This window comes from Rhipicephalus microplus, chromosome 5 (assembly GCF_043290135.1).
Source record: "Rhipicephalus microplus isolate Deutch F79 chromosome 5, USDA_Rmic, whole genome shotgun sequence".
Classification (NCBI taxonomy): Eukaryota; Metazoa; Arthropoda; class Arachnida; order Ixodida; family Ixodidae; genus Rhipicephalus; species Rhipicephalus microplus.
In genome coordinates, this window is record NC_134704.1 from 117,333,068 (window position 1) to 117,347,308 (window position 14,241).

Consider the following 14,241-nt stretch of genomic DNA (forward strand, 5'->3'; position numbering starts at 1 on the left):
AAATTTTGTTATTGTCTTCTGCCGCACAAACAACCCAGCATCGTTAATGCACCACCAATCCAAAACAACTCAAATCTAAAAGCGATTTTTTTTTTCAGAAAGTCTAAATTTTATCCGCCATCCTCCCTTAAAGCACACTCAAGCTACCGAAGGCTATTGCTACCTTGATTTTTCCATTAATTTGACACTGTCTAAAACTCGATACGAAGCACTCGAACTTGAATTTTTCGTCACCCCAAGATTCGCCCTCACCAGACCACTTAAAGCATATTTCTGATGACCAGTGAAGCTCTAAGTTTTGCAGCCACATTTTTCTGAGTAATTTTAGGCAGTTCTTGTGCTTCTTAGGCATTGACATTGAAGTATGCAGCATGTACTTACCGTATTGCATGGCAAGACCTTTGCTGGGATTCCTGTGTATGGTGCAGTCCTTGAAAGGGCTGCGGAACTGCTCAAAGTCGGGAGTCTTGAAGTCCGGCACTACAGATGGGGGCAACGGGCTGTAGGAGCAGCTACTTGAAAGGCTCGTGTCACTGCCTTTACGGTCGATATGGCCCAGGCTGCTCTTTGACCTGAAGGTTCACAGTAGCAGTGACAAGCAAAGATGTGAGGGGTGAGTAAGTTCATATCATTAAGAAGCAAAACTTAATTCTGAGGCCTCGCACAGAAAACCCATTGTACGGTAAAACCGTGGTGGTAGGAACAGTGCTTGTACAAATTTTGGGGTGATGGGAATTGTTCTTTGGTCTGGCAGAGGTTTACTAGCCCACAATGTAATCTAGTATGGTTGTTGTGTACCGATTGTCGCCCTGGGACGTTTGATATGAACATCCGCTACGAAATACGTATGACATGGAGCTGCTTCTGCTGTCGCAGAATGCGCAACAAGCATGCACGGGTGCGGAAACCCAAATGCTGGCTAGAGTGCCACACCACCAGTTCGTCAGAATATACCTTCAGTCACACAGTGTCCTATTATACTAAAGGTGACTCTGGTGCTAGCGTGCATGGGAGATGTAACACACGGCGCTTTAGCCAGAGTTTAAGTGATGGGTAGTCCACGAATTTGTCTAATTTCTCTCGGCACAATTTGGCTCCATGTGGCCTCAATGCACTTTGGCACAAAAAATTTAGCAAAGGTCAAGCTGTTACGCTACACCTTTTTGACTTTTCAGGCTCACCAATTCAAATCTGTTCAAGAAGTCCACAAGGGTCCCTTTTTTTTTATTCAAAACAAAACCAAAACCCCAATAAACAAATCCACAAGTGGGTTCGAAGCCCGCAAGCAAGAAGCCTAGGAAATCCGTGTACGTAGTACCCAACATTACCATGGTGGTTGAACAATCGCAGTGCCAGAGTCCTCTTTTGTCCATTTTAGTAAACTATGCCTTCAATGACATGTCGTAGCCTCCAAGATTGCATGCACTAATTTTGAAAGCCTTAATGCACTTTCGTGTGCCTTCATGTGTAGATTACAGATAACATTGACATCACGCTCTTTTTTTTTTTTTTACACATCAAGGAATGCTGTGCTGTCGATCGCATGCAGATAACAATGGGGGCAGTGTCCTCGAGCATTGAGACATGCTATGAATGGTGAACGAGGACTGAAAGTGAAAGAAGACGGTCTCGGCAAAAGAGCTAGGCCTCGGAACGTCAACATGCACGACTGTTGGGGACACACAGACCTTAAAACTCTTCCATGGTGCTGGCATTGCCCTAAATATCCCCAAAAAAAAAAAAAAACATCAACACCACCGCGATAAGAAAATACTGTTCAGCCCCTTTATGAGGGATGTGCAATGGACAGCCATTTTTGTCTTTTACACGAGGTGTCTTTTACACACAGGGTACCATGCATTTCCCTGCCTAAAAGCTTCACTAGAAGGTATTCAAAGCAGTTCGCGACGCTGTGGCCCCAAGACTCAGTAATAGAAACATATGCCAGGTTTTTTTTTTTTTTCATGCTCATATTCTATATTGTCTGGTGATAAGAATTTCACATGATTAGAATATTTTTGGTGACACCGCAACATTCGTATCGCCAATGTTTTACTGTACGAGACCCAGGCACAGCTAATGCACACTAAAACTGAGTTGTGCATATACACAGTTGCTACATCGAGGAGAAATCACCAACTTGAACAGCTGAAGTTCACTTAACCAAACGTGTAGCCCAATCCTAGCTCACGCGGATAAGGATCACTTGAGAGTGGTCACTAGCATTACTGTGCCATCACAAGCACGTGGTAACCTGTGGCGCCATTTGAAAAAAACTATTCTGAAGCATGGCATAGCAGGACATCCCGGATCACTGTTCGCTATTCTTGGTTCTTCACTACACACCTAAATTTAAACGCATGGCTGTTTTCGCATTTAACTTCGACTGCAGTGCAGATTCCGTGGCCGGAAATCAGACCCATGCATTCATGCTTAGCGTTAAAAGCTGCCATGGCAAGAAATGACATGATGGCATGACTATGCTACATGCTGGGTTTGTTGGCAATTACTGCAATGCTGTAAGGGTTTTGGATCTGACAGAGGATGAAGCATTGTGTGTATGACTGCCTGAAGAGTCTTTGGCTCTACGCTTGATATAGCATTGATCTGTACAACATAAATGAGCAAAATAATCACACATTTGAAGACCGGATAATTCTATCAACTTGAGTACTCATCAAGGCACAATGTGCATAAATCCATAAACTTACGTACTCATCAAGGCACACTGTGTAGCTCATTGAAGAAAGGATTTTGCCACAGCTTCAGTGAAAAAGTTTGAAGTAGACAAGGAACCTCTGGCAACTGCCATCAACTAGAATGCACACCAACGCTTACAAAACGTGAATATAGCATAATCATACGAATGCCTTGCGTCTTCCACAGCCATGGCTCACCCGCCGGCAGAGCAATCGCGTCATTGGTATTCCAAGTGTTTTTTTGTGAAACAGTGCCCCAAGAAAACCTCAAACAAAATAAAAACATTCTAGTGCCGTCACATTTCCATGCAACTTGATCCCCTTCAGACGACAATTATGATAGACTGAAGATGTGTTTCAACACGATACACTCAACTTCAATGCACTATATCGCATTCTAGTAGAGAAAACGAGGTAACCTGCCATTATGTACGTGTCTGTAATTAATAATCATTAGCATCTCGTTGTATATCTAATTATAACACAATTAGCTATGTTTCATTGCTGCACAAGAAGAACTAAACCTTAGGCTCAAAATATATGTACGCCCAGTTTGCTTTGCAGATGTTTACATTGGTCTCGAAACGAGGCATGTCAAACAATCATTAGACATGGAAACGTCGGCAGAGCGATCCTGTTCGACAACACGCAGAAGAACGACTTATAACTAGCTATCCATAACAAAGCCTGTGCAAATGCACACACTACGTTTCAGGCAGTTTGAAGAATCACGCGGTGCGCAATGTGCTCGCGTAGTTGACGTGTACAGCTGCACACATCATTTCTGAAGGGGTTATATTGTCCGGAAGCCATTTATTCCCAGTAAGGGTTTGCGTTTACAGGAGAAGGCTGCTTTAAGAGGATGGGCATAGCCTTTATATTTGCAAGCTGGCTTTCATTTGTTACGCGTTGCAATGAAGCCTACATTCAAACCGAATTATAACGAAGTTAAATCTTGCATAAAAAAGCCCACTATATTCGAAAATTCGTTATAAAGGTATATATTGTAGACACTTTATTGCAAGACAACTTTTCATTTACTCCGTTATAACCAATATTTCATTATATCGAGGTTTGAGTGTATTCATAACCACGGCAAAGTCATCGTTGATGTTTCATGACAGACTTGTCACAATGGTTTTAACTTTAATGGGCGCGTTCCCAACTTAGCCTTTCATACCAGTCTGGCCTCCACCATGTGACCACCTTGCTGCATGACAAGCCAGCTTCACAAAGTGAAATGACTCAAAATATTTTCATTTTTATTCTTACAAAGAAAAAGTTCACCTAAGAATAGCTTAATCAAACGACACAGCTCACAGCCATCTCCTCAGAGACTTTTTACATTGATACATTGATTTTACATGACTGGTTAGTGCATGTACACACACACTAACCATGCGAACACACAAATGATATTACAGACACCTCTAAGAGGTCTAATGTAGTTTACTACTTCCGAGTTCGGAACTACCGATTAAAACATTCAGCAGTATACTATGCCAGTTTCCATCACTCTCAGCACAGAACCAAGTATATTTTATTCTACATCACTGTAAAGACTAAAGTATTCCGTCGAATTGTAAAAAATGGCTTTGAAAACTCACCTCGTAGGCGTGTACATTTTTGCCTCTATACCAGCCGTCGGAAATTCTGAGGTTTCACGCATGCGGTCCCCTGCACATGGCATCAGAAATAGAGCATACAGAGTTAACTCGATTTCAAGATCCACCCCGTCTATCGCACGTGTCCTTTTCACCTCCAGAAGTATTCTACATGATGCAGTGCTTTTTAATGCTACTCTATTAGTACAGCCACACCCTAAACACTACTGAATGGAAAATCTTAAACATTTCCCGAACACCTTTATCCACTGCTTATCAGCTTGACAACTCCGCTCTCGAGCTCATACCATCCCATCACTACCTGGGTGTAACTAGCACTCTTATCTAGTCTGTTAACATTAACGAAATCATTAGTAATGCTAACCCCTGTCCCTTTAAAACTTTTTCACAAAACTTTAATAGAAAGTAAGCACAAATATGCTGCATTCATTTGGGACCAGTCCACCGCTGTACTAACCTCTGCTCTTGAGCTAGTCCAATATAATTCTGTCTGCTTTATCCTTAGAAACATATGGTGACCCCGCTACTCACTGTAGCGGATGATCACCGCGGTTTCATGCTTAGCGAACCACAGGGCCCCGACTCCGTCACCAATTCACGTGTAGCGCACCGCGGCAAACAGACAGGGTACAGAAATACACCAACTGTTTATTGCCCTTGGCGGCACCCCGAGAAACAGTACAACGTCCGCTCCCGGGACGCGGAGAGCAAAGGCACCCGCGCGGGGACGTTCACTATAAGGGGAAACCGCGAGCACGTCGCAGCTGGCAATGGCGAGCTTTGACACGGCGGTCGGGAAAAGGTCCCTCGCGACTATGCTGTGCACTCTCACGATGGCCACTGGGCCTGGTCGCGAGTGTTAGGGCGCAAACCTCGTACGTGTGGGCCTACGGCAAGTGCGGCTCGGTGTGGTACGACCACTTCAAGCACTAGGCACCACTGTGGGCTTAGCGTACGGTTCCGAAGCTAGCACTCAAACACGCCTGCTGAGGTGCCAAAGGCCACCGCAGGTAGGCTACAGTACGACGATTCCCAAAGGGGATGCGGACGAAGGAAACATGTGCTTACCCGGCGCCGACCACGGAGGAGAAACAGCTCCACAACGCGCACGTAACACGTGCCGCGCTCGCACGTGGCGCCATCTATCGCCACATGCCGTTACCAGAGCGGAAAAGCAAAAGGGTGTGGCCATGTGGCGGAATGCCCCCGAAATGGTCGCGGGCGCTCCTCAGATCCACACATGCAAACACGATGACAAGACACTCCCTCTCGGTCACAGAATAATTCCTTTCCGCGGGTATCAACGAGCGGCTGGCAGAGGCCAACGGTTGCAACACACCATCGTATTCCTGTAAAAGAACTGCTTCTAATCCCAGATCGCTTGCGTCAGTCTGGACAACAAACGGTCTGGTCAGGTCGGGAAGCTTGAGCTGCGCCGTCTCCGCAATGGCGCTAGACAGACGGCAAAACGCCTCTTGCTGCTCAGGTCCCCATCGCCACTCAGCTGACTTACCCAAGAGCTTGGTCAAAAGCACCTGCACTCGGGCACAGGACTGAAAGAAAGACTGGTAAAAATTGGCCATTCCGAGAAAGCGGCGCAGGCCGCGTACGTCCTTGGGCGCAAGGAAATCGAGGATTGCTCGAAGTTTCTCTCAACCTGGCTCAATGGAGCCTTCGCCCAGCGTGAAGCCAAGTAACTGAACTCGGGTTTGCGCTAGTTGGGCCTTTGCGGGATTTAACGTCATCCCGGCGGCTCTCACCCTCTCGAGCACATCGGCAATGTGGGCCAAATGCTCTTCGAAGGTTCGTGAATAAATCACGATGTCGTCGAGGTAGCACATGCAGTAAAACCACTTTGCTTCCTCAAGGACGTGGTCCATGAGTCTGAAAAGTCACAGGAGCATTGCAAAGACCAAAGAGCATACGAGTGAACTCAAATAATCCTCTGTGGGACGTGAACGCGGTCTTGCACCGGTCACGCTCATCCATCCGAACCGGTAGGTAACCTTTGGAGGCACCTAATGTAAAATATGGCGCAGTGCCGGGGTTTTTTACGATATAGCTAATTGTGGGAAGCGGATTGGCATACTTACGAGTCACTCCATTCAGGCGGCGGTAGTCTACACACAGGCAATGACTGCCATCTTTCTGAGGCCCCAACACAATTGGAGACGCCCAGGCGCTGGACGAACGGCGAACAATGCCAGCCGAGAGAATCTCGTCCAGCAAGCCATCAATTACCTGCCTCTTGGCCTGGCTGACGGGCCTGGGGTTACACTTCAAACGAAGTGCGTCGCCAGTTTCGATCGAATGGCTCACCAAATCGGTACAGCCTGGTTGTTCGGTGAAAAGCTCATCGTATTCGCGTAACAATGCTGACAAACGAGCCTTCTGTGTATCATCCAATTGAGTCCCACAGGCGATCAAAGGATGCGGAGGCTCTTCGTGTCAACCGCTCGATCCGGATGGGGAGTTTGAGCCGACGAGTGCATAGCGCACGGGCCTGCCCCCGAAGTTTGCACGTGACACGGTTTCGACGCTTCAACTGCACAGGCAACAGAAAGTGCTGGTGGGCTGATGAACGGCTTTAGCTCGGAAAAAGGTCCGTCCCGATAACCTCCGTTCGCAATGTCCACTACGATACCGGTTTTTAGGAGAAAGTCCCGACGAAGAATCACAGGAACACCGAGCCCTGGAAGATGAACGAAATGCCCGCGTCTCATTCGGCCGCCCCATCTGACAGTCAACCTCGCGGCGCCCGCCGACTTGGCCACGGCTTTGGCGAGAGTGAATGTCGTTCGGCTGTCCCGCAAGCACACCGAGCGCTTCTGCAAGTGGGACAACACCTGCGTGCCAAACAACGAAGCGCTTGTACTTGTGTCCAGCATTGCTGAGAATTTGCGACCGACAATGCTGACCGAAATAAGCGGCGCGTGCGCACCAGCAAGACTGCTTGCCAGGTACGCAGAGGGGAGAAGCAACGGTTCGGCCGCTCGTGCCTTCATGAACGACCCGCGCTCCCGTTACTCTGCCTCACAGGAGGCACAAACGCGGAGCACTCTCTCACTATGTGCCCTCGTTGACGGCAGCAGAACCAGCGCACTCCATCGCGGTCCCTTTCCCGAGACGGAGCAGCTTTGAGCTGCAGGGGTCGGTTCGCCACGTGATCAAAGGAACCGCTCTGACGACCGTCACCACCGGTGATGCGCTGGGTCGGATTTCGTGCCTGCTCGCGCGCGTCGAGTTGCGATGCAGCCTGCACGCCTCCCGTACGTGTAGGGATCTGAAGCTCGATCGCTTATCTCCCACGTGCGCCCACCTGTAGCGGTAGCCGCAAAGGCAGCTCCGGCGGGCTGTTGCCGCTGAGAGAGGGTCATGGCCCCTCCCCACGCGCAGCGTGGTTCAATGGCCTCGCTGGCTGGCGGTGTCGGGCGATAGGCATGCGCGGCGAGAGCGTCGCCTTGAATGCACTTTGCCTCTACAGCCAATTCCTCCAAATCACAGAAGCGACTGCTGCGCAGGTATGCCGAAAAAGTCGGGTGTGCCTGCCTGATCACCCGTTCGACAGGCTCCTCGTTCGAGGCTCTGGGCTCAGCGATAGAAAAAAGGTCTTCCATCGCGCGTACGTAGTCCTGAAGCGACTCATTAGGCGCTTGTGTGCAGAGTTCGAGCTCGCGCCGCATCCTACTCTCGTAGTCAGCAGGTAAGAATTCGCGCAAGAAGGCCGCATGGAACTCGTCGAGGGTTGCTGCTCGGTGGCCGGAAAGCCAATGCCGCCTGGCCACCGTGTCAGTCAGTGCAGCCGGGACGACGCGTCCGAGCACTTCCTGGTCGTCTAGACCCATGGCTCTCCGATAACGTGCGAGGGAGTCCAGGTAATCTGTTGCACTTTGCAGATCACCATACCCACTGTAGGTCGGAACTGCCAACATGACAGCAGGATGAGGGCATTTCGGAACGGCCGAAAGCGTTTGGACTGCCCCCGCGAGTGCCCGAGTCACTTGGGTGGCATTTTGCAGCAGCGTCTGTGCGCCCGCTTCAAAAGAAGCTGTCTGTGCATTAGCGGTGCGGCCGAACGATGGGGAAGTGTGTCCGAGCTCGATAAGCGGCGCAGTTTCAAAATGGATAGCAGCCGTCGCGACATTGGGAAATGCCTGTTGTTGCAGCTAGCGGTACAGGTGCGTGCTCGAAATGAGCCTGGCTGCTAGATTGCGAAATAGCCGGCGGGCAAAATTCAGGAACGGCTGAGGCCGCATTGTCGATCTGCACCCGGAAGCTCCACTGAGAGCCGTTTCGGAGCGCTGTGACATGGAACTGCCGTGCATTCTAAAGGGAGCAGTAGTAGTCCAATTTGCCCATGTGCACTGTTCGGGTTGTACTATGGCCCCAGACCCATAACACGACACCCCTCCAGTGGGAGCTGTTACGTAGCGCCTCGTGTCATCCCGACTAGGGCTTGTGACAAGTGAGGGTGCGCGATTGTGATGCTCAAGGGTCAAGGGGGGCACTGGCCCCGTTTTCGAGCAATGCGGTATCTGCTAAAAGCGTCAGCGGACAGAACTCATGCGGAGCAGACATAGGGCGGGGAAACACTGGAAGCCTGATTCGCAAAGGCGGTCTGACTCCGCTAAGACTAATCAAAGGCTTGATGAGCCTTTGATACCGCATTGGGCGACAGTATGGTGACCCCGCTACTAACTGCAGCGAATGATCACCGCGGGTTCACGCTTATAGAGCCGCAGGGCCGCGACTCCACCACCTATTCGCGTGTAGCGCACCGTTCCGCGCACGCTCAACTAATAAGGCGTTTAGCGCGGTGCGGCAAAACAGACAGCATTTCAATACAAAAATACACAACACTTCATTGCCCTTAGAGGTACCCCGAACAAGAGTACAACGTCCGCTCCCGGGACACGGGGAGCAAAGGCACCTGCACGCGGACGTTCACAAAAAGAGGAAACCCCGAGCACGTCGCAGCTGGCAATGGCGATCTTTGACACGCCGGTCGGGAAAAGGTCCCTTGCGGCTATGCTGCACACTCGCAATGGTCGCGAGTATTAGGGCAAACCTCGTACGCGTAGGCCTACGGCAAGTGGGGCTCAGTGTGGTACGACCACTTCAAGCACAAGGCACTGCTGTGGGCTTAGCGTACGGTACCGAAACTAGCACTCAAGTAAACTCACCTGCCGAGGTGCCAAAGGCCACCCCTGGCAGGCTATAGTCCGGCGATTCCCAAAGGGGACGCGGACGAAGGAAATGCGTGCTTATCCAGTGGCAACCACGGAGGAGAGAGAGCTCCCTCGGCGCACACGTATGACGTGCCGCGCCCGCGCGTGGCACCATCTATCGCCACGCGCCGTGACCAGAGCAAAAAGAGCAAAAGAATGTGGCCGTGCGGCGGAATGCTCGCGAAATGGTCGAGGCCGCGCCTCAGATCCCCACAAGGTCAAGACCAACAGAAAAGAAGGGGTCAATAGGAAGACCAAAGGGCTGGAGGAGTCTGGCAGGACTCATAGGCGATTGTTTTTTCGACGTTGGCGCTGGTCGCATGCAACAAAATAGCGGCAGACGGAACGATAAAGCCTGGGCCAGTAAAATCAGCGATGAACGTGGTCGTAAGTCTCAGAGAGACCAAGGTGACCGGCGGTGGAGACGTCATGGAGCTGGGCGATAACACTCGAACAGAGGTGGGGAGGCACCACGAGGAGCAGTTCGCACTCATTTGTGTCGACATTGTAGCGGTACAAGGTGCCTTCCTTAAGCACAAACAGTCGAGTAGACGGATGGGGCGTCGGAGAGTTGCGCTTCTCAATAATGTCACGCAAGACAGTATCTCGGCGCTGTTCATCACGAATGTTGCTGAAAGCAGAGAGAGAGCACACATGGCGGCGCTTCATCTAAAGTCTCAGGGGGGGTCCACTGAATGGCGGGACAAGCAGTCAGCGTCATGGTGAAAACGACCAGATTTGCAAGACACTGAGTAGTCATTTTTGGAGCTGCAGTGCCCAGCAACCAAGACTCCCAGTGGGATCCTTTAGTGACGAGAGCCAGCAGAGCGCGTGATGATCAGTTGTGACGGTGGAACGGCGATCCCAAACTAAAAAAAGGCATTCCCTTTCAGTGATCAAGTAGTTCCGCTCGGCGGCAGAGAGCAGACGGCTGGCATATGCGATAACGCTGGTGCAGCCACTTTGATGCTGGACCAAAACAGCACCGATTCCGTGGCCACTGGCATCAACTCTGACTTCTGTTGGGGCGGATATGTCAAATAGGGCTAAAATAGGTGGTGTTGCGAGCAACGCGATGAGATTAGAGAACCTCGAAGCCTGCGCAGCGCCCCAAGAGGGTGGAACATCTTTTTTCAGCAAGTCCTTAAGAGGTCATGCCACGTCTGCAAAATTGTGCTGCAGACTTCCTTAGTGCTGGTCGGGACAGAGAAGTTTTGCACAGCTCGAACTTTATCAGGATCAGGGCATACGCCAAAGTTGACAAGATGGCCCAAGGTGGTTATTTGCTGGCACCCGAAGTGGCACTACGATGAGTTCAGTTGCAGTCCAAAACAAAAAGGATGGAGAAAAGGCGGTCGAGGTGTGTTTCGAATGTCGGGGAAAATACAATGATGTTGTCGAAGTAACATAGGCAAATTGACCACTATTTCCACCATTCAGTGTTCCTCATTTGTTCAAAGGTGGCTGGAGCATTGCATAATCTGAACGGCATGACTGGTAAAGACCACCAGGGGTCACAAAAGCAGTCTTCTCGCGGTCCATGTCGTCGACAGCAATTTGCCAGTACCCTGAGCAAAGGTCGATGGAGGAAAAATACTTAGCGCCATGAAGGCAATCCAGGGCGTCGTCAATGTGCGGTAACGGGTAGGCATCTTTTTTAGTGATCCAGTTCAGATGTCAGTAGTCGACACAGAATCGCCAACTGCGTCCTTTTTCTTTACAAAAGCAACAGGGGAAGCCCGTTGACTAGAAGATGGCTCAACTATGTCTTTGGTGAACATCTTGTCGACTTCCATTTGAATGACCCGATGCTCCGCAGGAGAAATGCGGTACGGCCGTCGATGTACCGGAGATGCATCGCCAGTGTTCATGCGATGCTTCACAATGCTGGTTTGACCTAGCGGACGGCCACAGAAGTCGGATGCATCAAAGTATGATTCCAGGACGTGATTGAGCGCGTCACTTTGATGCGGCAAAAGGTCCACCGCGATCATTTTTTCCACATTAGAAGATGGACTCTCTGTCGAAGAACAGACTTGCATGCAGTTGCGGCGACGCACATCATTGGGGTACAAAGCTGAGATGATGCAATCAATCCTCAGAGGGTGTCAGCGTGGCGAGAGCTATTCCACACGGAAGCACTTGCGGACACAGAGCAAAGTTCAGCGAAGGAATGCAAGCACAGTTTTTCAGTAACGGAATAATAGTGTGCGGAAAAGTAACACTGCGAGTCAGAAGGACGGATGCAATGGGCGTGAGCACGTAGTCTCCATCAGGTACAGGTGGCGGCGTTCTTACAGCAATGCACGTAACTGTTTGCGGTGACAAATGGACATGTTCAGCAGAGCAGAGACGAACTTGGGGCGGACTGGGCGCATCAGTCGTACAGGGCAGGTCAAGTTGCAATGTGCTAGCTGAACAGTCAATGAGGGCCGAATGGGCGAACAAAAAGTGCAGACCAAAGATATCATTGGTGCAGTTGGTGAGAACAGTGATGAGGACGGAGGTTTGATGGCCGGCTATAGTAACGTGTGCTGTGCAGACACCAACGACGGCAGCTGCACTGCTGTCAGCAACACGAACACAGCGTGAAGAAGCTGGAGTCAAGACTTTCTTTAAGCGGTCACGAAAGTGCAAGCTCATAACAGAAGTTCGGGCACCAGTGTCGACTAAAGATTTAACAGATAAACCATCCACTTTTACATCAATCAAGTTCCGTTTGGTCGGGAGGGTCAACAGAGAAATTGTAGGACAAGTCGTAGCAGCAGCGTCACCTCCAGAAGCTGCACCAGTTAGTTTACCGAAGGAAACCGTCGGGCGAAGGACGGGGAGCGGGGTGGCAGCGGAGGAGACCCCGAGAATCTACATCGCGGTGAAGGCAAGTGGCTGTATTGGGCACTGGTCGTGGCGATCATGTCGTAATGGGCCGAGTCATCACGGCAGGGTGGTTCTTGGCTAGAAGGGCAGGCTAATGCATCAAAGTTCGTGAAGTTTGGGCTTGTGCACGAGGGCCAGGTCCACGTGCTTCGGCATTCGGCAACAACGCGAAATGTGTCCCACTCGTTCGCACCGGAAGCAAATTGGCCTGTCGTCAGGCGTCCTTTATGCGTTTGGATCTCGGATACTTGGAGCGGGATACCGGTAGTGCTGACGGTTGTTCAAGGTAGGCGGATGGACATCGGATCAGTGCACAGAACAGATCGCCTGAAGGCTCCCGTTTGCCAATGCTTGGCGAACAACGCTCTGCATGAGGAATATGGTGGGCTGAGGATTATCCGGCGTCAGGACCCTCAAGGATGCTGGTAACATTACTTCGATTTCACGTCGAACGACCCTCGTAATGTCAGCAGAGGGTGCATTGGGCTGGGTCTCAAAACGGAGCTGCTCACAAGTTGACATTGCAGTGGTGTTAGGAAGATTGGTGAAGTGGTGGGCTAGCGACGGCTTTTATCCTCTTGAAAGCATCGGCACTCTTTAATGACGTCTTGTATTTAAAGGCTGTTCGACAGTTCAAGGAGGCCTCATCAGCGATGCCCTTGAGTAGGTGCGCAACCTTGTCGGCTTCGGTCATGGTGGTATCAGCCTTACGGCAGAGAGTCAAGACACCTTGAATATAGGCAAGGTAAGACTCCGTGGATGTCTGGACACAGTTACCAAGTTCTTTCTTAGCGGCCTGCTTGCACCCGACAGATTGACCGAATAACTCGCGCAACTTCATCTCCCAGAAGTTCCAGCTGGTGAGCTCTTCCATGTTGTTGAACCATGCCTTCGTTGTTGAACCATGCCTTCCATGTGGGTACATGTGAGCCTGTTTATTGCACGCTCCCAAGCGCTCATTTACTTCAGTTGACATTAAAAAACCTAGCAATGCCCGCTTCGCTTTGCTGGCCTGCGACGTGTAGAGCTATGATCCGAGGATCTGCCCTTTGGAAAAAGGTCTATCATCAAGTTGTTCAGCGTTTCATGCAGCACATTGCGTTCACACGCAAAACAATCACAGGAACACAGTTGATGTTCTGTTGACTCATCACTGTTGCACGAGTCACACCTGGACGCATCTGCCATTCCTATGCAAAAAAAAAATCGCAGCATATCCACGGAGTGAATGATGATGAGTGGGACAAAGCGTCCGGCAGCCCATCCGTGCTTCAGTCTGTCCGTTCTTGCTTCCATTCGTCTGCGCGACCATCCGTGCATCCATCCATGCATCCGTCTGCGAGTCCGTCCATCAATCTGTCTGTTTGTTCATGCTTCCACCTGTCCGTACGTTTGTCTGCTAGTCTGTTTGTCCATCTGTCCATTTAGTGAACACTAAGTACCGCCATCTCTCATCTCGCATCCCCTGTGGCACATACCCGCTCTAGAGCGGGTATGTGCCATCGGTGGCTACATACTAATAAATACACACATATAAGGGATGGACAGACCCACGCCTTGAGAAGCTTCGCCCCTAAAAGAGTACGCTTTCGTGAAAGCTACTTCTAACCGCAGACGACACGGTAAAGTTGCGTCCCTGTGGGAGAGGCGCGATGGAACTCGAAGCCTGTGAAACAGTGGGCAGGCAGGGCTTGGAGCTCCCACACTGGCGCACAGCGCGATCTTTTTGTGACAGACGCATCTCGAGTGTGCACCACTGCTAGAGGCATTCACGGCTCAACACAGGGACCAACACATCACTCGAGGCTAGAG

The 14,241-nt window shown here is 50.5% G+C and overlaps 1 protein-coding gene across 2 annotated transcripts in view; it reads right to left on the reverse strand.

Annotated features, from left to right (window-relative positions):
* Window positions 1-14,241, reverse strand: part of LOC119186855 (uncharacterized) — a 76,525-nt gene that overhangs the window by 34,100 nt on the left and 28,184 nt on the right. For both annotated transcript variants that reach the window (XM_075894384.1, XM_075894383.1), the window contains exons 9-10: window positions 4,307-4,376; window positions 382-572 (exon numbers count right to left, since the gene is read on the reverse strand). In XM_075894384.1, coding sequence (XP_075750499.1) covers window positions 382-572; window positions 4,307-4,376 — 261 coding nt within the window. The remainder of the gene's footprint in view (window positions 1-381; window positions 573-4,306; window positions 4,377-14,241) is intronic.